The sequence below is a fragment of the Euleptes europaea genome, chromosome 10 (genome assembly GCF_029931775.1).
Source record: "Euleptes europaea isolate rEulEur1 chromosome 10, rEulEur1.hap1, whole genome shotgun sequence".
Taxonomy (NCBI): domain Eukaryota; kingdom Metazoa; phylum Chordata; class Lepidosauria; order Squamata; family Sphaerodactylidae; genus Euleptes; species Euleptes europaea.
In genome coordinates, this window is record NC_079321.1 from 29,870,170 (window position 1) to 29,895,558 (window position 25,389).

General features: G+C 42.1%; 1 protein-coding gene across 1 annotated transcript in view; it reads left to right on the forward strand.

Annotated features, from left to right (window-relative positions):
* MBOAT2 (membrane bound O-acyltransferase domain containing 2) overlaps window positions 1-25,389 on the forward strand; it is a 101,427-nt gene that overhangs the window by 48,745 nt on the left and 27,293 nt on the right. Inside the window, exons 4-6 of the mRNA XM_056856366.1 lie at window positions 13,649-13,744; window positions 19,791-19,846; window positions 21,582-21,636. Coding sequence (XP_056712344.1) covers window positions 13,649-13,744; window positions 19,791-19,846; window positions 21,582-21,636 — 207 coding nt within the window. The remainder of the gene's footprint in view (window positions 1-13,648; window positions 13,745-19,790; window positions 19,847-21,581; window positions 21,637-25,389) is intronic.

The window sequence follows — 25,389 nt, forward strand, 5'->3', positions numbered from 1 at the left end:
CCAGATTGAGCACCGAATCAGGTTTAAGGTCTTGGTACTGACCTTTAAAGCCCCCAATAGTCTGGGACCAACGTACCTACAGGACTGCCTCTCCTGGTATAGCCCCCCAAAAGAGCACTTCACTCGGCTGGAGAACATCTGGTGGTGATCCCTGACCCAAAAAACATCTGGCTGTCCTCAACCAGGAACAGGGCTTTTTTGGCTTTGGCCCCGGCCTGGTGGAACGCTGTGCCCAGCGAGGTTCTGCAGGGCTTGTAAAACTGAGCTGTTCCACCAGGCATCTGGTTGAGGACAGTGACAGTATTTCAATCGGTATTCCATCTAGCTGGCCACTCCTTCCCCAGTTTCCCTGCTATGTGCCCGCAAATGGGATGAAGTTATGGCTACTACAGTTGTGATTTATCAATATTTTTAAGGCACCTGGTTTTATTGTAAACTGTAACATGAATTGTTTAAAATTTGTTTTAAACTGTTGTCAGCCGCTCTGAGCCTGGCTCCGGCCAGGAAAGGGTGGCTTATAAATAAACTAAATAAACTAAACTAAACATAATTTTTACTGATATTTTTACTGGTATAACTTGACAGCATTTACAGCAGGTGGTGACCACTGAGGGCAGGAAGCCTCCAAATAGTCCTTCAGTTAAGTATTTATAACATTTGTATCCCATCTTTCTGCCCAATCAGGGCCACCAACATGACTAATAATGAAAACAGTGTAATAAAATATAACACCATTTACGGTGGTGGGCAACGTACAGTCCACAAGTTGATTGAAGTCTGCCACTTAATTATCCTTGGGAGAAGTTCTGTGTACTGTGACACGTGGACAGGCGTTTTCCCCTGGCTGTAATGTTCCTTTCAGAGACTTTATTCCAAGCGTGTTGTGTAAAATGGGTGCCAGAATGGTAGCGGTCATGCCTTGTAACTTGCGGAAAGGAGTTTTGAAAAGGCCTAAGTGGCTAAAGAATCTGTCTGCCCTTCATGCAGTGAAATTCCATTTCATGCTTATCTGTTAGATGAGCATGATACAGACAAGATAACTCACGCTAGACTTTTATGAAGCAGCTTTTTCTCCCACAGGCTTTTTCTTCCAATGAAAGGATTAATGTGGAACTAATTGAAAACCGGAAATGTCTCTGTGGTTGGTAGTGTGCACTCTTCCCCCCCCCTCTAAAATGGGCAAATAACTGGCTTTTCAGTGGTTCTCTGCCTTTTTGTATTTTTATTTAGTTATTTGTGTATTACGTTTATATGTTGCCTTTCTAAAACCTAGAGGTGGCTTATATAGAATTTCCAGCAGGGTCTCCCATCCAGGCATGGAGTTTCACGGCAAGTAGGGATTTTAACTTGGGTCCCTAACAGTGCTAAGGAAAGTTACTCCGGTCTAAGCCCATTAATTTCAATAGGTTTGACTGGAGTAACTCTCCTTAGGAATGCACTGTAAGTGTACTGCACCACTCCTCCCTCTGAGAAACTATTGCTTTAAATTCCAGTGAGAACGTAAATAAGATTATTGTCTGATGCAGGGCAGTAGGTTGGATACAAAACTGCAAGCTGTGCTCCTGCACTGGGGAATGTTATCTCGCTTTCTCCTTCCCACTTCAGCCACCTGTTCTTCCCAAAAAGCTACTCTCGAGGGTCAGAGTGCCCTTGGGAACAATACGGGAGGCAGCAGGGGATGAGGAATTAGCAGAAATCATCCTCCCTCTTATGTGAGTGCAAATGGGAGCTTGGATTTAACCCAGCCCTGCAGGTTTTCCTTGGAAAATGATGGTTTTGAACATATCCTTTTTATTTCAAAGCCAGATACGTTCTGCTTGCAGGCAGCCTTGCAAATTAGTCTGGAGAATTTACTGCTCCACAAATGTCACTTCCAGCACACACAATTACCTACACCTTACAACATGAGTCGTTTGGGGTCTACTTGCCTGGCAACAATTCTTATCGGTAGTTGTTACTTGTAGCAAGTGGTCAGGCAAATTACTATTTACAGAACTGGTTGCAGGGACTCTAAACGAGGCTGTAGTGTTGCTTCTCCCAAAAAGCTCCAATTTTATTTTATGTGCATTGCTTATTTGTGTAAACGGACTGATTTAAAATATGTAATAAAGAAGCCCTAAGAAGATAATTGAAAGCTTGCCCATGTTGTAGGCTTAGCTTCAAAGGATCCGCCACCGCATGAATGCCACCTATTAGTAGGAATCTGATATGGAGGATCAGGATCTTTTGTTTTGATCAGAAATGAGGATATGTACAAATATCTTTAAATCACTTTTTCTTGTGGTCCCTGTGTTTTGTTTTTCCTCTGCACAAGTTTTGCAATGGCTTCAAGTGAATCACTTGGTTTTTATTTATAGGCTGTCTAATTGAACTGTTTTGCAACACAAAATGGATTACTGTATATTACCTGAGTGTTTCATAAGGTCCTTTCCTAGAAAATCAAAACATTTGTCAAATAAGTCTAAATAGTTTTGTTCAGCAATATTCAGCCCTTCCTCTGCTGCACTTTGGAAAAATGAGTCAAAGCTGGCAAGTCTTTGTTTCCCTCCATGCCAACTGTGCAGATAATTTCTTCTTTACATACTTTCTGTAATATTAGGGCAGCTTTAATCTAAACTATTGAATGCCAGTTAATTCTTTTAAAGTAATTATTAGAGGTTTGATTCTCCAGTTCGGGGCAGCTTTTCAAAAATCTGATTGGGCAACGAGTCCTGAAAAGTCCCAAGATCAAGAACCTTTAGGCAAGTTGCGTACAATGCACACTAGTTTTGTTTAGAGGTTGGCTATGACGCCCAGCTATAAATTACCCAGAATAAGAGCTGAAATAGAAGTGACATTGTACACGTGTTCCATTGAGTATTTCCCAGCTTTTGTTTTACATTAGGCATGTCCAAACTGTGGCCCCCGGGCCGCACGTGGCCCAGGACAGCTATGAATGCGGCCCAACACAAAATCGTAAACTTATTTAAAACATTATGAATCAGCTATCATTAGAGTTAGTGTATTTTATGTGCGGGCCAAGACAATTCTTCTTCTTCCAGTGTGGCCCAGGGAAGCCAAAAGATTGGACACCCCTGTTTTATATGTAGCCATATTTCCACTTGTCTATCTCTCCGGCAGTATTCCATGTGTCTTTGGTGTCCTCTCAATCATGTGGATGTTTGGTAGCACTCCCGTGGGTTCAGGTGGAGTACGAATACATTTGCTTGCTTCTGTTTCTTCAGCTACTTGATGATGCTTTTGTTTTTGTTTTTTTGGAAATCCATCCAGTGGGAGTGGGTGGAAATAGCAGATATTGTCGAGGTATATACTCAGAAAAAGTGGCCTCTGCAAAAGAAGGAAGCCTTGGGCACCCTGGAAAGTAGTGTTTTTCTCCCTGTCAAAAAATATGTCTGTTTTCTGGGAATTAATGGGTGGCAGAGGGACCAAGACTACTTTCCCACATAAATATGAGACACTCAAACCCTCACATACACTTCCTTGGCAGCAGTAGCTAGGCATCAACTCCACTACTTGGCAGGGTGCCAGAGGCCTTCATATACTTCCCTCAAAGTAGTAAAATACCTGTTTGGAGTCTTCTACTGCCCCTGCTCAGTTGGGCAGGCCACTACTCAGCAAGTGCGTGACTCCAGACTCACCCCTACGACTGAGCTGTTGATCATTTTGGAGCTGTGTGTTTTCCTGGCACTTGCTAAGGGTTCTGACCATGCCTCCGTTTGGTGGTGGAATGAGGGAGAGAGGGCAAGCACCAGCAGCCATCGTCCTAGAGGATGACTACGCTGCAGAAGGGGATGCTGAAGTCATATATTGGGTCAGTTTCCAGGGAGACAGAGAGAAAGCAAGGCCAGGCAGTCTTATGATATCTCACTCAGTGAGGTGGTGGGGCTTCTTCTTAGCAGCCCAGAGCTGACAAAATCTCATAGGTTGGCTCCTGGAGCCTCGGGGAGGGGGGGAGGCAACTTGAAGAAACCTTGAGACCCCCTCTCTTTTCCAGCTGAGATAAAAGTTCTCAGAGAATGGGCAGTGGTATCAGCTGCCACATTCCTTACATTTTCACTCGTAATATCAGATTCTTAATGTTAAACATTACCCTTTTATAAAGAACTGTAGTTTACACTCTGTGTATATTTGATAATTCAGTCATAGCTCTGTTGACAAACCGTATTGTTATTCAACTCCCAGATATGCTTTGGACTTCATGGGACTTTCTAGACTTTCTGGATAGTCAGGAACAGCCTTGCATGTTTCTGTTTTATTGCCAAAATCATTTACTACAAACAAGAATTTTAATTAATGCAGTTTATTAATAACAGTTGCAGTACTGAGCATCTGCTTGCTTGTAACTGGGTTTTTCATAAACCGTGTGCTTCCATATTCATTGCTACAGCAGATTCTGCTGTGATAAGGGAATACTAACGACTGTGTAAAGTTTGTGTGTCAGATTATTATTATGCACGTTGTGCTTGAATTCATTTTCCCCGGTGCTAATTATTTGAAATGCCATCTTCCGTTTATTATTTTCAGAGCGCTGTCCTAACGGAAGCAAGTATTGTCAGTATCGGTTTTTGTATTACATGGTAAAACAAACGGGGAGAGGGAGCTGTGTGGAAAGGGAGTCATTGTAGATTGTTCTGCAGCACAACTGTTACCCAGAACAGTTTTTTTTTGCAGACTTGGCCTGCAACTGTGAATATTAGATCTCATTTATTTTTCCAATAGTTAACTTGTATAAAAAGTCTTATCTCAGGACTACGAAAGCTACTCCTGTACAAAGAAAATGGCAATACCTTTATGCCTAATGAGTAGTTGACCTAGGGTTGCCAGGTCCCTCTTTGCCACTGGTGGGAGGTTTTGGGGGTGGAGCCTGAGGAGGGCCGGGTTTGGGGAGGGACTTCAATGCCGTAGAGTCCAGTTGCCAAGGCGGCCGTTTTTTCCAGGGAACTGATCTCTATCGGCTGGAAATCAGTTGTAATAGCAGCTATTACCTGGAGGTTGCAAACCCTGCAGGTGAAGTAGCAAGAGAGGTATTCTTTTTTATTTTGACAATCCAATAAGGAAGGATCAAGTTTATGATTAATTCATTTGAAGTAAATATTGCACTCCCCAGAAATGTTAGGTATGAAGGATACAATTTCTTTACTAGAACTCACAAATACAGGAGAAAGCATATAGCCCCATAAATGACCAATTTAAAGTTTTAAGACCTAACTTCTGATTTGGGGAGCTGAAAGTGAATCATTTAATGGGTTGCATAGTGTGCTGCATGAAGCTGGAGAAAGACAGCCAGATTATTGGAGCGTAGTGCCTAGGAAGTGACGGGGGGCATCAGAAAAGCCCTACAGTTAAAATAAAAAAGCTAAAAGACAACCAGCCTTAGAGCAAAGGTTCAGCAGTAATAGCAGCCCCAGACAGAAGCACATAGAGGTATGTAGAAGTAGCCAAGGCCTGCTAGAAGTGTGACATCAACTTCTGTCCAACATATGGAAAAATGCTAAAAGGTGGTAAATTATACATTTTAGGAAAATGATTACAATTAGAGAAAATGTTAAAAACAAGTTAGTCTTCACTGGGAGACACACTGCTTGGATTCAGTGGAGCATTTCTGCAGGCAGAAGGATTTCTGTCCGTGGAGAAACTTCTTAGCTTGTCCCTCCTGCTGCTGCCCAAAATGCTCCCCAATGCTGCTTTTAATTGTTACACTCAGTTTGTTAGCTCTGAGAAGTGGGTGCATATGGATTGTCTTATACATTATCAGAACACTGTGGGCACAGAAACTGACCCAAAGACTCAATAAAGCATTCAAAGCTGAACCATTTCAACAGTCAAGTACTGGAATAATGTCACACTCTGGTAAATGTAATCTGAACTGCAGGTATAAGTATAATGATTGCAAAGGGGTTGTTGTGTTAGTCTGTTGTAGCAAATTAAAACCGAAGTCCAGTGGCGCCTTAAAGACTGTTTATTTCAGTATGAGAAACAGCTTCAGATCTGTAGTTTTGTTATGAAGACGCTATAGAAATAGACCCAGAAAAATTAAAAGGATGCTTATATGGTGGGTTGGATTCCACTTTGATTTCCATGCCAATTTTTGCCAATTCTCCCACTTTGTGCAACAGCCTGAAATGTCCACCAAGGAACAAAATGCTGCTCCTTGGAGGGACCACTAGGAATAACATCAGGGAAAATTAGAGTTCTCCCATGAGTAGAAGGATTGGCAAAAGTCATCCTCCCTCCTTGTGGCTATGGAAATCAATGCAGGATGCAAGCTGATGTTTTTAGATCCAGATTGCTTACTGGAGCAGTCTTCATAAAATTAATCCATAGATTACTGATCATACACTTTATCAAATTCAAGAAGCTTGGAAAGGATTGGGATTGCACATAACTCAAGGAGATTGTCAAGGTAGAACCCAAGGAGTGGTTCAGTCCAATGGTCGTTTTGAGAAAAGGAGGCAGAGAATAGATAAGGACTGAAGAGAGAGAAGCAGAGCAACTGCGTACTATAGAAGTCATCAGTAAATTGGCAACACTATTTTTATGGACAAAGCAGAAGGAAAATGACCCAAACTAAAAAAAAAATGTTGGGTACCCAAAAGGTTGGGTGAAATAAAATACAATTAAACAATGAAATATATTTATTACAAGGTGCTCATGCATATACTCAAAACAAGCCCTTATAGCAACAAATACAGGGTTGATAATCTAAAACCACTTGCCAGATGCGTTTTGCCCACCAGGCCTTCTTCAATGGACTAGTAAAACATTATGCACACACAAACCTTCATTAACAAACAAAGTGATTTCATATTAGCCCGGATAGGTATTATAAGGTTTATTACAGGTAGACTCTGTGCTTATGGTACCAGAATGTTACTGAAACATGTTTGGAGTTGTAAAACTACACCTCCAAGGAATTTAGTTTAAATATATCTTTCTGGAACGGGCTGGCATTACATTCAAAGTGTGCATATCAATATCAACCTAAAAAATTATGATTCTTAGCCTTTGTGTAAAAGACAAACTCTTGTTCTCATAATTGACTGGAGAATCTTCCAGACAGAATATATAACTGGAGCGTCTTTAATGTCTGTCTGATTTTAATAATTTGGTGTTGAAAACCTAGTGGATATTATTCTAATAGCATTCAAAATGCTAAAAATAACATAATTGCCCACTGGCAATGAAGCTAGCATTTGTCCAGAATTGCCTATGTTGCATTTGCCAAGAATGTTAAGACTTTGAAATATCACTGGTATATTAGAATGGCTGAGAACACTTAGCTTAATCTAAGTGAACACAGAACAATATCCCTGCATTCATTATGCCAATACCTGGCTGCTGCACTGCATTTTACATGTTCTTCAATTTGTTTCACGATAAACTTTAGCTTGAAATTGGCATACAGAATTTAGCTGATGAAAAGATGCTATTATAAATTCATTGTACGTACAAAGAACTATACCAATGAGTCAAAATGTTAAGGTATTGTGAAGAATTAAACCCAGTTATTTAGCACAGTGGATAAAAATCAACTATTTAGAAATACAAATAAAAAAAGGATAAACAATTAAATTGGATTTTTAAAATAAAAAGATTTTTGAGGAAAAATCTATCTAAAGATAGTTTTCTGTTTAAAATACATTATAGTCCAAAGGTTATTCATCATGAAATAAGGATTAGTTTTTAATTATGTAGCATGATTCTGTATATTCATGCAATGTTTACATTTTTCGGTAAATGAATTCCATTAATCCATTCACTGTGCCATGCTCTTCCAGGGGTTTATGTAAAATTATTTTTGGCAGTTTTTCTATCTGGAAGATATCTCAGGTGCTTTGTTTTGCAGTTCTCAAAAATGTGAATTTGTGTCTGCAGAGATAACATGCCTCTTCTTCACAGCAAAAATATTTAAAAAATAAACATTCAGAGTTGAGAAAAAGACCGTAATCCCATTGTTCCTGTGCAAATCTATGTACGCAGAATCAGCCCCTTACCTCTTAAGTGCTAAGTTTCAATAAGTTCAATGAATAGAAGATTGTTTGGGGTGGAATAGATCTGCACAAGGAGCTAAATGTGAGGAGGGAGAGGCAAGTAGTAGAAATGAAAGGGAAACCTTTTGAGCAGAATACCCCACAAGTGTTGGGATCTTTGTGTGTATAGCCTGAGGTTTATCATATTATTCTCTCCCTGGAGGAGAAAATCTATAATTAGGGTTGCCAGGTCCCTTAGCTCCACCGGCGGGAGCTTTTCAGGGGCTTGGCTAGGACATGCGATGTGTGCGCTCGCCTGGCATGATGCGTGTGCGCATTCCCCATGCTGCACCTATGTCACTTCCGGGTTTACCCGGAAGCGACGCAGATGCTCTAGCGATCTCCGCCAAAACTCTATGGTTTTCATAAAGTTTCAGCGGAGGTTGCTCAAATGTTCGTGTCGCTTCTGGGTAAACCCAGAAGTGACATGGGTGCGGTGTGCATGTGTGCATGCACGTGTTGCTGCCGAACCTCAGCGGGGTGGATTGGCGGGATTTTGTCTGCTATCACCAGGCACTTGGCAACCCTATCTATAGTGGCAGCAGGCCATAAAAGAGGACCCAGTTTGGGAATATTTTAATGAAGTTCCTCTATTTATGGGTAAGGCAGGCATGCGTGCAAAATGCAAACACTGCAACAAAGAAATGCCCTAATGAAACTGGAGATAGTTCACCTCGCAATAATTTCATGATTATTTATCTATGTATTTCTAATAGTATACCCAAATCAGTAATTTTTTGATACAACTGTAAAACTAATCTGAAAAGTTATTATTCTAAACTTGAAACCTTCCGGTTTGGTGGATGGGAAAGAAGAAAATTGGGATACATTGATACAAGGAGTAGATAATGTGTTTAAAATACGTGTTAATAGTAGCCAAAGGAATCATCCTTCCTGTATACACAAAGGTGTAAACATTGGGGTGAAAAGGCCATAAAATACAAAAGGCTGCAGGTAGGTCTGTGACATTTTTATGTAGAGCCAAAATGTGTATGTGATGAGAACAGTGACCCTTTCACAACTAGGAATTGATATTACAGGTAAAGTCTCCCATATTCTGACTGACCTGAAAACCGGACCCTTTCGTGCTTTCAATGTTTCCTCTCACCTACAAAAATAAAATTCAGTGGACACTGCCTCATTGCAAGTGGGGACTGAAAGCCTGCCATTGTTAGTTTTGTTTGTTGTTGCTGTTGTTGCTGATACAAGTATTCTGGTGAGATAGTTACACGTTTGCCTTCTGATGGTTCAGTTTACACAATATTATTAAAAGTATTGTTTAAAATTACATTCAGGCTATATGTATAAAGTGTATATAAAACATACATGAATTTGGGTCCCATCCCCAAGTTATCTCATTATGTATGTGCAAAAATTCCAAAATATTCCAATATATGGAAAGATCCAAAATACGGGCCCCTTCTGGTCCCAAGCAGTCCGGATAAGGGATACTCAACTTGTACCATCTTTCTAGCTGTGCTACCCTAATTTGATCCTTAAAATTGCAGAGAAACTAATAAATCCAGTTACATCCAAATGGAATAGAATAAAATTTGCTGATAAATTCTAGTTCAGTATTTTCATCCAGGTTTCTTTAAAGAGTTTCTGTTGAGGTGTGGTTACTTCAGCAGCAGAGTATTCTAAAGGACTGTAATGCACTCCTAATGACTGCTAAAATTAGCAGTTTTTAATGTCAGACTCATGTATATGGACTGACATGAATCCTGTAAAGTAGCAGTATTGTTGGCAGAGGATGACATTTAAGGATGAAATGGTGAATGAACTGCTGGTAAAGATAGGTTTTGTAATAGTGGTTAGCAGAGCAAACATGGCAGCTGTTGTCATAGTTCTGGAGCCTGGTCCCTGTGTCTATTAGATGGTCCATGGCTACTGGTGAATAGCTGTTTATGTAACTGAAATAGGGCTACCATTCAAGGCCTGCAAGAGAAGCACCTCTCTCTCTGCAATAGGCTGTTGATCACTGGTGATAAGTTGGATGTGAGATTTTGCTGGAAGCTCTAGGTGACAAGTGGTGATCCATCTTTCTTGTTTACAGAAATCTGAACATTCTATTCATGTACACATAAAGATGTGAAAATGTCAGCTTTAGCAGTGGATGCTGCAGATGATGGCACCATATAAGAAGTATATCCTAACTTAGTAACAATCTTTTCAAGTAACAGCTCTGTTGTGATAAATTTAGTCCTTGGGCTGCTATGAGTAGCATGCTTAGTTGCAAAAATCATCAATGCTTCTACCCTTACAGTAGGATAATCTTGGATAGTATTTAAAGCCCTAAAAGCACCCCCCCTCCCTAGAGGACCCCCCTCCTCTTTACAAGGACTTCTGGTGGTGCTTGGCCTTCCGGTAGCTCATTTAACCTCAACCAGAACAAGGGCTTTTTAAATTGTATTCCCAACCTGGTGGAATGCTCTGTCTGAAGATACTTTTGCCGAGTGGGACCTGTCTAGGTTCCTCAGGGCCTGTAAAATGGAATTATTCCTTCAGGCATTCCACTGAGACAATCTTACTGGGCCTGCTATCAGCTTCTCTCATCATCATGCCAGAGTGCCAGTGTATTAAATTGTTTTATAGAATATTTGTATTTTGTATCTATGTTGTTAAGTTGGAGGAACGCTCCTCCCTGCTGCTTGGGTATACCTGGCATTGTGGTTCCCGATATCCCTGTATGCTGCTGTGCCTGCTCATGACAGCGTCTAGGGCTTCAACCATGAGACCTTATTTTACTATTCATAATACTTTGAGTTTCTGCTCATTCTTCCCTGTTGCGCTAACTTGGGCAGCACAGGAACACTTCGGTCTGGTCAACGAGTCTCAGTCAGCTGTACTGGTGGTGGACATTACTGAGTATCTGGGATGTTTAAAAACTTTCTTGCTGGTATTGTTTCAATCAGTGTGCTTTGCTGTGCAAAAGGGAAATTCTCGTCATGTATTCTGCACCAATGGTAGTGCATTCCTAGCATTTCTCTCCCAAGATTGTGGGGGGGGGGGGGAAGAGATGAGAAGAGAATGCAGAAGGAGTTACTGTTGCTAGAGAGAGGGAGCATCTGAAAGGTGTAGCAGCTGTGCTACATCAAGTAACAAGCTGCCAGTCCTGGGTGAGTCATGCAAACCACATGATATCAAATTGCCCTGTGTTGTTGCTGAGCCTGGCCCTGATGAGCCCTCCCATCAAAGGCCAAAACAGCCCTGGAAAGGGCTCTGTCCCTCCCCTACCTTTTACTGACAGAAACCAAGGTTTGTAGGCTGGCAATACTGTTGTGGTTGCTTGCTACTGTTCAACAGCAGAAATCCCATGAAAGCCAGCGTGGTGTAGTGGTTAGAATGTCAGACTAGGATCTGAGAGACTCAGGTTTGAGTCCGCATTCTGCTGTAGAAGCTCACTGTGTAGCCTTGGGCAAGTTATTCTCTCTTAGCTTAACTTACCTTGCAGGGGTTTTGTGAGAATAAAATGGAGTAGAAGAGAATGATGAAAGGGTCTGGGTCCAGATAGAGGGTATAAATGAAGTAAGTAAATGATAAATAAAGCTGATGATGCAGATCAGATAAAAGGTAAGTTGGTGGGTGGGAAGGAGAAAAGAAAGCAGTGAAAGGTGAGGATATGAGGGTTGCCAGAAGGAGGGAAAGAGGAAATAGTTTGGGGAAGGGGGTACAGGGAAAAGAGGCATCCCTCACTAGTCCTTGCAGATACCCCATCATGCAGCTGTACCTGGCACCATGCAACATGGCCCAGGTTGTCCCAGAGAGAGGCTGCCTGGGAAGGGAAGGAGGGAAAGCTGAAGACAGGAGCAAATACAAGAAGGTTGGCTGATGGGTGGAAAGGAGAGAAGGAAGCAGGAAAGGGAGAGGCTATGGGGGATTTCAAGGAAGGGAATGAGAAAATAGTGGAGGAGGGGTAATGAGATGCCCCGTGCAAGTCCCTGTGGGTCCCCCACATGCGCCCCCTTATGCAGCTAGTCTGGTGTTTTGGACTGGGTTTTCACCAGTACACTGAAGACACCCAGCTTTACCTGTTGGGATGGCCAGCCAGACACCGCCCCGGACATACTGGCCAGGTGCATGGAAGCCGTGATGAAATGGTTGAGATAGAGCCGACTAAAATTAAATCCATCGAAGACGGAAGTCCTGTGGCTGGGCCAGGGAGGGTCGAACGTTGTACGCCAGGTCCCAGCTCTTGATGATGTTCAGCTGACACCTGCATCCACCGTCAAGTGCCTGGGTGTAATTCTGGATGCCCCTTCTCAGTGGAGGCCCAGGTCTCAGCCGTAGCCAAGGCGGCCTTTTACCATCTTTGCCAGGTGAGGCAGCTGGTGCCATACCTCTCCCGCCTTGACCTAGCCATAGTGATCCATGCAACGGTCACTTCCAGGCTACTCTTCTGTAATTCACTCTATGTGGGGCTGTCCTTGAGACTGCTGTGGGAACTCCAGCTGATCCAGAATGCAGCAGCGAGGATCTTTACAGGGACCCTGCTGAAAGCACATATCCAACTGGTGCCCCAGCAACTGCACTGGCTTCAGGTGGAGTACCGGATCAAGTTCAAGGTGTTGGTATTAACCTTTAAAGCCCTACATCTTATCTGTGGGACTGAAAATTGACTGGCTGTCCTCAGCCAGAGCCTTTTCTGCCCTGGCTCCAGGCTGGTGGAACTCTCTATCTAGTGAGACCAGGGCCCTGCGGGGCCTGATGCAGTTGAGTTCAGTAGGGCCTGTGAAACTGAGATGTTCCACCAGGCCTATAGTTGAGGGCAGCAATGGTTTCCATTGTAGCTGGCCTCCTTTCCCTTTCCCTCCCCCTCTTTCTCTGCATGTTAACTGGGTGGGCTGATTGGGGATCCTGACCATTCCCCTCTGGGCTGGCTGCTTGCTATAAATTATGCTCCATCTGGAAATTAGATTTAAGATTTATGGTTTCAATGATAAATATTGTTATATATTAACACTGACTGAGGGTTGTATAGTGGTTTTAATGACGTAAGCTTCTCCGAGCCCGGCCTAGGCTGGTGGTGGTGGGGGGCGGGATATAAGTTTAAATATAAATAAATCCCAAGGGAAAAAAAAACTGATTTACAGTATTTTCACTGAGTTCATGCAAAGGACTATAACAGCTAGCTATAAGTGGTTTAAAATACTGCACTTATGTGAAACCAATAAACTATTCTCATTTCCAAAAAAACGCAAATTGAAAGTAAATACTTTTTTCAAAACATGGACTTTTTATTTGAGACTGGAACCATTCAGACAATGTGCATGAAGAATGTAATTGGCTTAGTACTGTAACTAACATTTCAATGTTTAATATGCACTTAAATCTAGATAGGTTTATATATAAGGCCATTGAGACTGGTGGTCTTGCTTCCAAGCACAGTAAGGAGTATGGCCATTACTTTGGGCTGCATACCTACAATCCTAAAGCTACTTAACTGAAAGCAAAACACGCATTATATCTACAATGTATTAAAATAGGATTATAAACTAAATGCATACAGTCTTGGTAATTATTTGGAAAAGTATGATTTTAATGTCTTTAAATAATTCATCCAAGTTTATAAGAATGACTGGGCATATATCATAGATCATTTTTTTTTTCCTTTTCAGATATTGTTTTGTTTTTGCTTTGGGATACCTCACTGTGTGCCAAATTTCTAGAGTCTATATCTTTGACTATGGACAGTACTCTGCTGATTTTTCTGGGTAAGAATAAGTAATATATTTCCTGTAACGCAAGTTATTTTTGCTGCTAACTATGATAGAATTAAATAAACTTCCTAGTAATTCATAGATATATGAATAATTGAAAGATGTAATTAGTTCCTATGATTATTTTTTTCTGATAGCAGGGGTGTTACCCTAAGTAGGCAGTTTCCACTTTAGTTTGGGGGAATTACTGGAAACATAGAGCGAGAAGGGGTAACTGGGATTGATAACCTATGTATACCAAGATAATCCAGGGTAAAAACTCTTAAAAGAGCAAGCAGTTGTACAGTTGAAAGGAGCTAAGAAATGTAACTCAAGCAATGAGCATGCACACACGAAGCATACAAAAGCTGACTAAGAGAAAGGGGAGGAAGTTGGATAGGGTTTCAGGGATGGGTGATAGTTACCAATCTTGAAGGGACATCCAGGGAAAGCAGCACTGAAGAGGAAAACAACCAGCATTTCCAGGAGCAAAAGGAAGAGCCCCCCGTAAGTGGGGGTACGTGCACGAATCCAAGGCACACACACTATGTATGAATGGCCAAAGGACCAATGTTTATATCCCAAAATGGGTCCTGAGGCGGTATGAAGTAAGCTGGCAGGAAAGCCAGAGACAAAGAATTGATTGCTTCTCCGAGGTTCCAACAATAAGGTAGGAGAGGCTTGTTGAGTCATCAGGACCCAAGAGAATGCCTGAACTAATTATTCTCTTGAATACTGACTGATTGCTGGGATGGGTGCGGATAGGATAAACAATGGTCTGCTCAAAGCACTGATTAAATCACCTTAGGGTGACACAGTGGGGATTAGCTGGCCCCATTGTTCAGCCAGGTACACCGTGGGGCTAACCACCTTCCTGCCCAAGCTTGACACACAAGATGGATCCCAAAACTCTCTGAGAGGCATCCAGTTTGTGGGGAGCAGTGTCTTGCTCTTATGCCAGTCTTTGGCCCCCGTGCCTTTGTGGCACCCCTTAGTGGGAGGAGGAGTCCAGCTGCTTACAATTAGCTCCAGAGTGATCCATCCACCCATGGGTAGTGCATCTGTGCAGGGAAGAATCACTCCTGTGAAGTATGAAGGTGCTACAGGGGAGCATGGAATAATTCCTTCATCAGGAAAACCTGTGTGAAATGTGCTCCCATCCCACTATCTACCCACAGATACCTCATATCCTGTTCCACATAACCCTGCTTTTTAATTCTAAGGATCTGAGTAGATATTGGTTTTGGATTTTGCTCTGGACCAATACAGTTACCAGCTTTTGCGTGTGGAGATTTCTGTATGACACGCCCATCTCCTGTCTTCCCCAACTATTGGAGAGTTGGCACTAGATTCTGAAACAATTCCATTCCAGGGTATTGTTGTAAGCTAATGACACAGCAACTGTTTGATTGGTGTCACACTTTGATTTTTACAGTGCTCTCTCACTTCACATGCTGCCAGAGACAACTGATAATTGAACAGTAGTAAAAAAGAACAAATTAATCTTCATTTCCCTCTTTTTTCAATGTGTGAAATGGCAGACTAATAGCTAATGGCAGTTAAATCTAGGGAAAGGAATAGTGGTAAAAGATAGCATTCCTGTTGGAGCTTGAAATAAAGGTGGAATGTCATGATAGATGGGTATGGACATGGATAATGCAACCGAGTTGAGGTGAACGTAAAAGATTTTTGACAGTACTATGTCGCCCAGATACTAAGTATGTTTGTGTGTTGTCATGCTGTCATTAAACTCCTGCATCATAAATGAAACACTGTTATCAGAACTAAAATATAACCTAAGGAAAATCTAATATGTGACAAAAATGAATGGGGCAGAGATACTCCTGGTCTGACTAAGTTTGGTCAAGAAATTGTTAGACGATACATATACATGTGTGTGTGTGTAAATGTATATGTGTGTGTATATATGTTATATATGGATATTTATTTATTTTTTAAAAATTCTAGCCCTTCCTCCCCAGCCAAGGCCAGGCTCAGGGCAGGTATCAACAGTAAAAACCCCATTACACATACACATTTATCTCATTAAAACACTTAAAACAGTAAATAAAACAAATTGTCAAATCACTAAAAACCATAGATTGCCATCTATGTAATGCATGCAGCACCTGCTGTGTCAAGCAAGCAGGCAGGCCCAACCCCCTCTAGCACTATTGCACTGAATACCAAAAAAGAGGGGGAGAGAAGTAGGGAAGCCAGCACTGATAGCACCTGTGGCTGTCCTCAGTTACAGGCCTGGTGGAATAGCTCTGTCTTACAGGCCCTGCAGAACTCTTTACATATATTATATGTATATATATATGTGTGTGTGAGTTTGTGTGTGATGGTACTCACCTGTCCTACCTTTTTTCAGGGCTCTCCCAAGTCCTGATCTCATGTACCAGCCTGCCCCATTCAGCTAGCTAAAGAGTGGGCTACTCAGTAATAAGCTAGAGGGGTTCTACAGAGGGATGCAGGAAATGGTGGAAATTGGCACAACCTTATATATGAGTACTGGCACTTAAAGATTAATAAATAAAAAGCACGGTATATATCTCACTTAAGTGTGCATCGGGGGGAAATCCACTGCTAAAGGTTAAAGGAAGGAAGTATAAATGTTGCCCCAGGTTTGGATCCAAAGAACCACAAGTAGCACTCTGCTTGCAAAATTAAACTTTCCTGTCTCCTCCTTCCATAGCGGTTCCCTGCACCTCCCAAAAAGATATTCCTGTGGGGTGTGGCATGGAGCCCTGTGGTAGAAAAGGGAAATTGAAATGGCAAGAAATCTTTCATTATAATTAGGAAATATGACCAAGAATATTAGCATACTGGCTCCACTCTTATTTAACCTATACATTAATGATATGGTACCACAGCTTTGTAATATGGACTTTCATCCCCCCAAACTGGCAGGGAAGCATATCTCAGTGCTGCTGTATGCTGACGATGCAGCAATCATATCAAGAACACCAATAAGACTTAGAAGAGCCATGGATGCAGTAGTAACATATTCCAAGGAGGGCAATTTACAACTTAACTACCTAAAAACTAACATTCTGGCATTTGCCAGGAGACCCAAGCTACTATCATGGAACATTGAGGGCCACAATATAGAACAGGTCAACTGCTTCAAGTATCTGGGAGTAATCTTCCATTCCTCTGGAAGTAGAAAAGCCCATAGTGACTATGCAGCTGGGAATGCACAAAGAAGTGCAGCTGTCATATTAAAATACCTCAGGTCCAAAGGTGGCCACTACATCCCGGCTGCCCTCAAATTGTTTGAAGTCAAGTCGATTGCTCAGCTTCTTTATGGCACACAACTAGGACCTTGTGGTAATATATCATTGATAGAACGTGTGCAATCTAAGTTCCTGAGATCAGCCTTGCAAGTCCCAAAATACGTTTCCAATGCCACTTTACGCCTTGAAACTGGCCTTACACGAGTTGAGGCCAGAATATGGATGGCTGCAATTAACGCCTGGCTCAGGCTATCCTGCCAACCTCGAGGCCTTGCTCCTTTAATTATTAAAGATGATTTCCAATCCTCATGGAAATGAGCGGTGATAGATAAAATGTCTACATTCGGCTTTACACCGCAGGTACTAACCCACATGGGCTATGATCTGGCTAAGGCAACAATTAAACAACGTATAATCGACACAGAGCGTCAAACAGATCTTACCATAACACCAAACTTCATTATTAGTGAACCCTGCAGATACCTTACTACTCCCATGGAGTATCTAAGAAGACTTGAAATTCCAAATCATCGAAGAGCTTTCACCCTGGCCAGATGCCAAGCCCTCCCGTCAGCCATCCAGGAAGGCCGCTACAGAAAGATGCCATATGAGGAGAGAAAATGCCCCTGTGGTTCTGGATATATAGAAACGCTTGAACATGTTCTTTTTCATTGTCAATATTATACAGCTATCAGAGAAAGGTTCATCTCACCACTAATTCATAAATCTTCCAGCCAGTATGGACAGTTCCATATGTCATCCCTGCTACAAGATGTCAACTCAGATATAATGTGTTCAGTTGCTAGATTCTGTGCCGCTGCAATTGACATACGACGGAGGAGAGGCTGTGCTAACCAGCAGTTTTGAAAATGAAGGCAAACAGTTATATGTGCTTTCCTTTTCTTACCAAGTGGTTCATTCATTTTACTAACTAATGAACCAGCATGTTTTATTCAGATGTTTTTTTAGACGACTGTAAATTGGTAACTTACCTATTTTATTAGTGCTGGTCATTGACTGTAATAAAATTTCTATTCTATTCTTAAAGTTCTTGACATGCTAGTTGGCCTTTAAATGCATTTACTACATGCCAAAGTCAATACAACTCCTGCAGTTCAGGAATAACTGTATTGAGTTACATTCCCAATGGCTGGCAGAAATGACCTACTAGCACAAAGGATTCTGTGGGAGAGTTATGCTGTGCCACAATATTTAAAACAGTCCTCATGATTCCACTGGTACAACCAGAAGAACATGTTTGGATATAGTCTTCTTTGAGCAGTCCTCTAGTATGAGATATGAAATTGATTTCTAGCGACTGGAAGATGCTTTCCACATGCAGAAAGACTCTTTTGGATATAATACCCCTTGGCGGGAGCTAGCGAGCTTATGAGTTGGGGTCTCCAGGTTTTTGCTGCTGTTGCAGCTTTAATTTTTGTGCTGCAGTATATTTTAAAGATTGTTTTTGGTTTTAGTTGATTTAAGAATTTATTATGGATTTAGCATGCTGTGACCTGCTTCAAGCATGAATGCAGAGAAGCAGTATATAAATATTTTAATAATAATTGCTCATTTGTGTTCTAGAGGCTAGACACAGGAGTATATTTAATGAGATATTTTTTTAAAAGATAACTGGATGAGAGAAACTTAAGTAGTTTAAGATCAGTTGGCATAAAGAGTAGTAAAACTGGAAACATACTAGGGTAGAGATATTAGTGGCTGGCTGTGTAGTAATTGATGGGCTCAATTAACTTTGAGTACTGGGAAAGTGAACAGCAATGTGGATTAAACTGGGGAGCTGACAATTTGCATTAAAACATCTTAAGAAATTTTAAAATTGGAGCATCTTCAGCCAGTCATCTTTGAAATAATACCAAATAATTATTAAAATAAATAACAATACCAAAAGCTTATTAAAATAAATTTGTGTTGTAAAAAGTGTGTGTTATTTTTCTACTTTGAATTGTGTAATCAGGGAGTGGTGTTCTCCTGGGAGCTGATGAATCTTGGTTATATTGCATTCTCTGCTATTATCATTACCCCTGTGTCTAAAAGGCAGCAAACAATATTTTCAGTACTGTGCAGGAAAACCAATCTACTCCCTACAGGCTGACTGCACAAAGACAGTAATTACTTTTATTACTTTAAAATAAGTTCAGTTTTTCAAAGTCACTAATATACTCATATGCAAATAAGTGGTTGAATTTACATATTTGAATAGGAGAAAATATAGTTATTTCGGTGGTGCCTGTTTATCAGGGGCAGTCCTTACTTTCTGATACCTTTCCTTGGTAAACAGCTCTGCCTTTGGAGAAAATTTTGAGAATGCTTAATATATATATATATATATATATATATATATATATATATATATATATATATATATATATATATATTGCACGAGTTGTTAATGTTCTTTTAACGTTACCTGTATCCTGCTGTCACAGACCAAAAGCAAAATGTTGCCTAAAAATGAAACAGTCCTTGACTTTAAGCCATGCCTATTCAAAATTTGACCCTCTCCTTAATCAAATATTGTACCCTTAGTTAAAAGACAAATATAACAATGCAATATTTTTTTCAGTTGCTGTCTTAGTATGGATATTAAAACCAATAGTTTATTTTCCCAGAATGCCTGCTTGTGTACGTGTTGTCTGCCTGCGCAAAACACTGCTAGCAATGATAGAATTGAAGTTCAAAAAAAAAAGTAGAAGAAAAGTGTCATTCTGGTTAAGCTTATCTTCTCATAAGAAAGTCTTTTCAAAATGTGAAATCTGAATTTTCTGCTTTTGAAGTTTTTCTTTATTCTTCCTTTGCCATAGCCCGATGATGATAATTACACAGAAGATTACAAGCTTGGCTTATGAAATTCATGATGGTAAGAGTTTTTTCACCCAGCTGAATTGTTATTTTAATATGTTCTTTTCAAGCTTGAAAAATTAAGGGATGTGGTGATATTTATTTTTTTATGCCTTTCTGCAATTTTTGTGTGGATTTACTAACCTGTCTGAGTGGCATGTTATGTGATAGCTAATTAAATGAAGAAAATAAACACATAGGAATGACAACCGGGAAACTCTCAAGGGACACTTTTTACCTATCCTAAATGTGCTGCAAAAAAGGTAAAGGTAGTCCCCTGTGGAAGCACCGGGTCCTTCCTGACCCATGGGGTGACGTCACATCCTGACATTTACTAGGCAGACTATGTTTACGGGGTGGTTTGCCATTGCCTTCCCCAGTCGTCTACACTTTACCTCCATCAAGCTGGGTACCGTATATACCCGTGTATAAGCCGACCCTCGTATAAGCCGAGGTGCCTAATTTCTCCCCAAAAATGGGGAAAAATTAGGCACCCGCGTATAAGCCGAGGGTCGGCTTATACCCCCTCCCCCCCAAGACTTACCTTCTGGGCTCCTGGCGGCGGGAAGCGGCGGATCCGGCGGGGGCGGCGGAGCGCCCTCCCCGCGGCCGCAGAGGGCCTCTAGAGGCCTCTCCCGGCCGGGAGAAGGCGGCGGGGGGGGGGCAGAGCGCCCTCCCCGCGGCCGCAGCAGGCCTCTAGAGGCCTCTCCCGGCCGGGAGAAGGCGGCGGGGGGGGGCAGAGCGCCCTCCCCGCGGCCGCAGCAGGCCTCTAGAGGCCTCTCCCGGCCAGGAGAAGGCGGCGGGGGCGGCGGAGCGCCCTCCCTGCGGCCGCAGGGGGGCTCTGGAGGCCGCTCCCGGCCTGGAAAAGATGGCGGCGGTAAGTTCCCCCCTCCCTCCTCCCTCCCCCCTCTACCGTATTGACCCGCGTATAAGCCGAGGCCGGCTTTTTCAGCCCTTTTTTTGGGCTGAAAAACTCGGCTTATACGCGAGTATATACGGTACTCATTTTACCAACCTCGGAAGGATGGAAGGCTGAGTCGACCTTGAGCTGGTTACCTGAAACCAACTTCCGTCAGGATCAAACTTCAGGTCTTGAGCAGAGCTTTTGACTGAAGTACTGCAGCTTACCACTCTGCACCATGGGACTCTTTTGTGCTTTTGAAATAATCTTCAGTTTCAGTGTGTATATTGAAGGACCTTTGGGAAATAGTGCTTGTAGAGCCCAAACTGAACTTTAAATGCACAGCGTAGTTATCTCTTATCAAATGAATGTTTGGATCCAAAGGTGCTGTTACAGTTATGGAATGGCACTTCCGTTGCTGGGGATGACTTCCCCGCCTTCCACTTTGCTCCCTACACTTCTCCCGACAGTGCCTTGACTCCGTAGGAGCTGAACTTGGGGAGGCTTTAGTTAGCTGAAGTGGTGGTGGGGGGAACGTTTTACTCAGATGCAAAGCACCACAGTCCCCAAGAAATTCAGAGTCTGAACACTGCTTTGGTTTTACTAAGTTGTTCTGTACCTTGCCAAACAGTTGTTAATAAAGATTAAAATTTTAATGTGGCAGTATATGGAAATTTTTGCAGCTGTTTATCTGTCCGTATATACAACTGCAGTTGACATGATTGATCACTTTGAAAAGCATGCTTCTAAAAAGAAGTATACCTTGAGACTACAAAAATGCTCCTGGTCCTTCATTTGCCAAATGAATTTGGGAACTAATGGGTTCCACTCCATTATTTCCCCCCATCCACAGGAATGTTTCGAAAGGATGAAGAACTGACTCCATGTCAGCGGTGCTTGGCTGTGAGGTAAGCTTTTTCTTTACTGCACTGTGAACTGCTATCTAAATGCCCTCAGCTGTCAGGCAGTCTGCAGCATATGAGGTGGCGAGCAGGAGCCAGAGAAACTCCTTCCGTTGCCTTGCTTTCACCCACGTTGTATTTTGCACTTGTTTTGGGATGCATCGACAGGGTGGTGATGATTTTCGGTTCCTTCTGTTGCAACTGCAAATACAGAGATGTTCACAGTGTCAATAGAGTGGCCACGCAAATGTTCACCCTGCACTTTCCTTACCCTGCCCCCATGGCTTCTGTTTTCCTCAACAACACTGTAGGATTTTGGGGGCTTAAAAAATCAGTAGTTGACATATCACTATATCATTAGGCTACAGCAGTGGTCCACAAACGTTTCGGGCCACGACCCCCTTGGTTCCACAAACTCAACCCCAGTGCCCCCTACTCTATCCAACAACACACTTGAAGGGGTCCACCTCTAGCGCCCCCCTGCTGCCCCCTTGCCTCTTAGTTCTCCTCTCGATAATCCCACTGCCCCCCAGGGGGTAGTACTACCCACTTTGGGAACCACTGGGCTACAGCAATATGTTAATTATAAAAATTTAAGCTATTGCAGTTCACATGAACACATGAAGCCGCCTTATACTGAATCAGGCCCTTGGTCCATCAAAGTCAGCATTGTCTACTCAGACCAGCAGCGGCTCTCCAGGGTCTCAAGCAGAGGTCTTTCACATCACCTACTTGCTTAGTTCCTAACTGGAGGTGCTGGGGATTGAACCTGGGACCTTCTCCATGCCAAGCAGATGCTCTACCGCTGAGCCACAGCCCCTCCCCCAAGGGAGAGACTACCATCTGAGACCTCCTTCATTCACATGTTGTGAGCCACCCTGAGCCCTGCCTTGCCAAGGAGGGTGCATTATAAATGTGATTAAATAAATAAATAAATGTCAGTACTGGCAATCACCAAAGGATGGGAATTCACTGTAACATATACATAGTTTTGCGTTTTTGCTGAGCTTGTGGGCCAAACAATATATGGACTCCTTATGTGTCCAAGAACTCCCGATGGAATTGTTTTCTTTAGTAAAGTAAAACAAATTTGTAAACTTCACAGTTAAGGAGGCAGGCCTGGAATGTCAATCAGACTTGAAAACCAGCACCAAGTGAAGCTGTTAGACACTCTGTTTTAAAGCCATTTGGTAATAGACAAATTGCATTTGGTAATAGACAAATCTCTATAGCAGGGTACCTCAACATGGCTCTCATTGGCACTATGGTACTTCCCCTGGCCTTCACCAGACTTTTCAGAAAGTGGGCGGGGCCATTGTAAGGCAAGGCTTGTCATTTGCTGTCCACATTCTAAGGAAAGGGTTTTTCCATAGCTGTAGTAGTAGCTGGAGCCACTGATGGAACAGGAAGACTGGTAAGCATCTTACTCAGTGTGTGGTTCCACTCCCCCTCAAGCAGAGAGGTAGGGAGATTTCGAACCCCACTCCCTTCTTCTCAAGCTTGCTGTCCTCTCATTATCACTTCCTAACTTAAGATTATATCATCAAGCGGCAACGTTGGTATGAATCAAAGACTGCATACTCTTCCCAGATGATAGAAATATCAAATTGGAATTGGCAGGCCTTCAATGTGGATCGCACTATTTACTCTGGGGGAAAGATCCTAGGAGATATAAGAATATCGAGGGAAATCCAATTCTAGAAAATATGATCAAGACCTGGCGAAAACTCCAACCAAGGCTATGCCCTAACCCCTCATTAATGATGGCCCCCTTTAACGTTTATGGATCCACGGAAGAAAGACGCAAATATGGAGCTATAAGATACCGAGACTTGCTAAATGAAGATGCATCAATCAAATCTCTTCAAGATATTCAAGCTGCCCATCCACAGATATCTTGGCTACAATACCATCAACTGATCTCAAGGCTATAGGAAGATTGCATGGCCCGGGGGAAACTGAGGCCTGAAATGGAATTTGATAAACTAATAAGCAAGGCAAAAGAACATCTAATGGGCAAAATTTACAAACTACTGATAATGCATGATACAGAAAAAGAACAAGTTAAGATCTGCCAAGTTAAGTGGATGGAGAATTTTGACGAAACTATCTTGCTTGACGAATGGGAACAGCTCTTTCGAAGAAATCTCAAGTTTACTTGTTGTCAAAGCATTCACGAGAACTGGCTAAAAATGTTACATAGATGGTATATAACACCAAGTGATATTCAAAGCATGAATAAATTGACATCCGGCTTATGTTGGAAATGTCAAAAGACCAGAGGAACCTTTTATCACTGTTGGTGGACATGTGAACTGGTGCAGAAATTTTGGAAGAAGATAAATGCAAACCTGGAAGGAATTCTGGGACAGTGTATAAAGTACGATCCTAAATTGTTCCTCTTAAATAAAACACCCGATACAATGAGTAGGGGACAGCAGGACATTGTAAAATACCTTGTAACAGCCGCAAGGGTGGTGATGGCGTCAGTCTGGAAAACAAATAAGCTCCCAAAAATCCAAACATGGATAGATAAATCCCTCGAGTATATTTCAATGGCTAAATTAACAGAATTATTGGAAGATAATACTGTAGGTTCTTGTAGGTTATCCGGGCTGTGAGACCGTGGTCTTGGTATTTTCTTTCCTGACGTTTCACCAGCAGCTGTGGCAGGCATCTTCAGAGGAGTAACACTGAAGGACAGTGTCTCTCAGTGTCAAGTGTGTAGGAAGAGTAATATATAGTCAGAAAGGGGGGGGGTTGAGCTGAATCATTGTCCTGCAAAAAGTATCAAAGGTAATGTGCTAATTGGTTCTCGTAGGTTATCCGGGCTGTGTAACCGTGGTCTTGGTATTTTCTTTCCTGACGTTTTGCCAGCAGCTGTGGCCGGCATCTTCAGAGGAGTAACACTGAGTAACACCTTCAGTGTTACTCCTCTGAAGATGCCGGCCACAGCTGCTGGCGAAACGTCAGGAAAGAAAATACCAAGACCACGGTTACACAGCCCGGATAACCTACGAGAACCAATGAACTCTGACCGTAAAAGCCTTCGACAATGTAATGTGCTAATCATTGTCCTGTAAGTATTCAGCTCAACCCCCCCTTTCAGACTATATATTACTCTTCCTACACACTTGACACTGAGAGACACTGTCCTTCAGTGTTACTCCTCTGAAGATGCCTGCCACAGCTGCTGGCGAAATGTCAGGAAAGAAAATACCAAGACCACGGTCACACAGCCCGGATAACCTACAAGAACCAATGAACTCTGACCATGAAAGCCTTCGACAATATTATAATACTATAGATCAGCATCAAGAAAGATGGTAATCATTTTATGACTTCATCAAAACGAACAGAATCTGATGTGAGTTTATCGTAGATGCGATAACATTATGACTGAAACAACAAACAGTAAAGAAAAACCACAAGTGAGGAGGGCAGAGTAGGAAGTTTTGCAATCGCAAAAGTTTAAATAGCAGAGGTCCCGGGGCAAGCTTTGTCACTTTAATTCATCACCAGAGAAGACCCCCGTAGTGAAGGGTATGCTAGATATGTTCTCCTCTTCCTGTTTCCCTCAGTATCCATCTATCAGATAACAAAACTAAATTTCAACGGGGGAAAAGCAATCCACGAACCAACTCAAGTTAAAACTGGGGCAAGACAAAAGCTCTGACAGAGGCCGGGAATAGAATGGAGATAATAAATAGTAGGGAAATGTTTGTTTGTTTGCTGCTGTTGTTGGTTAATTGTTGTTGT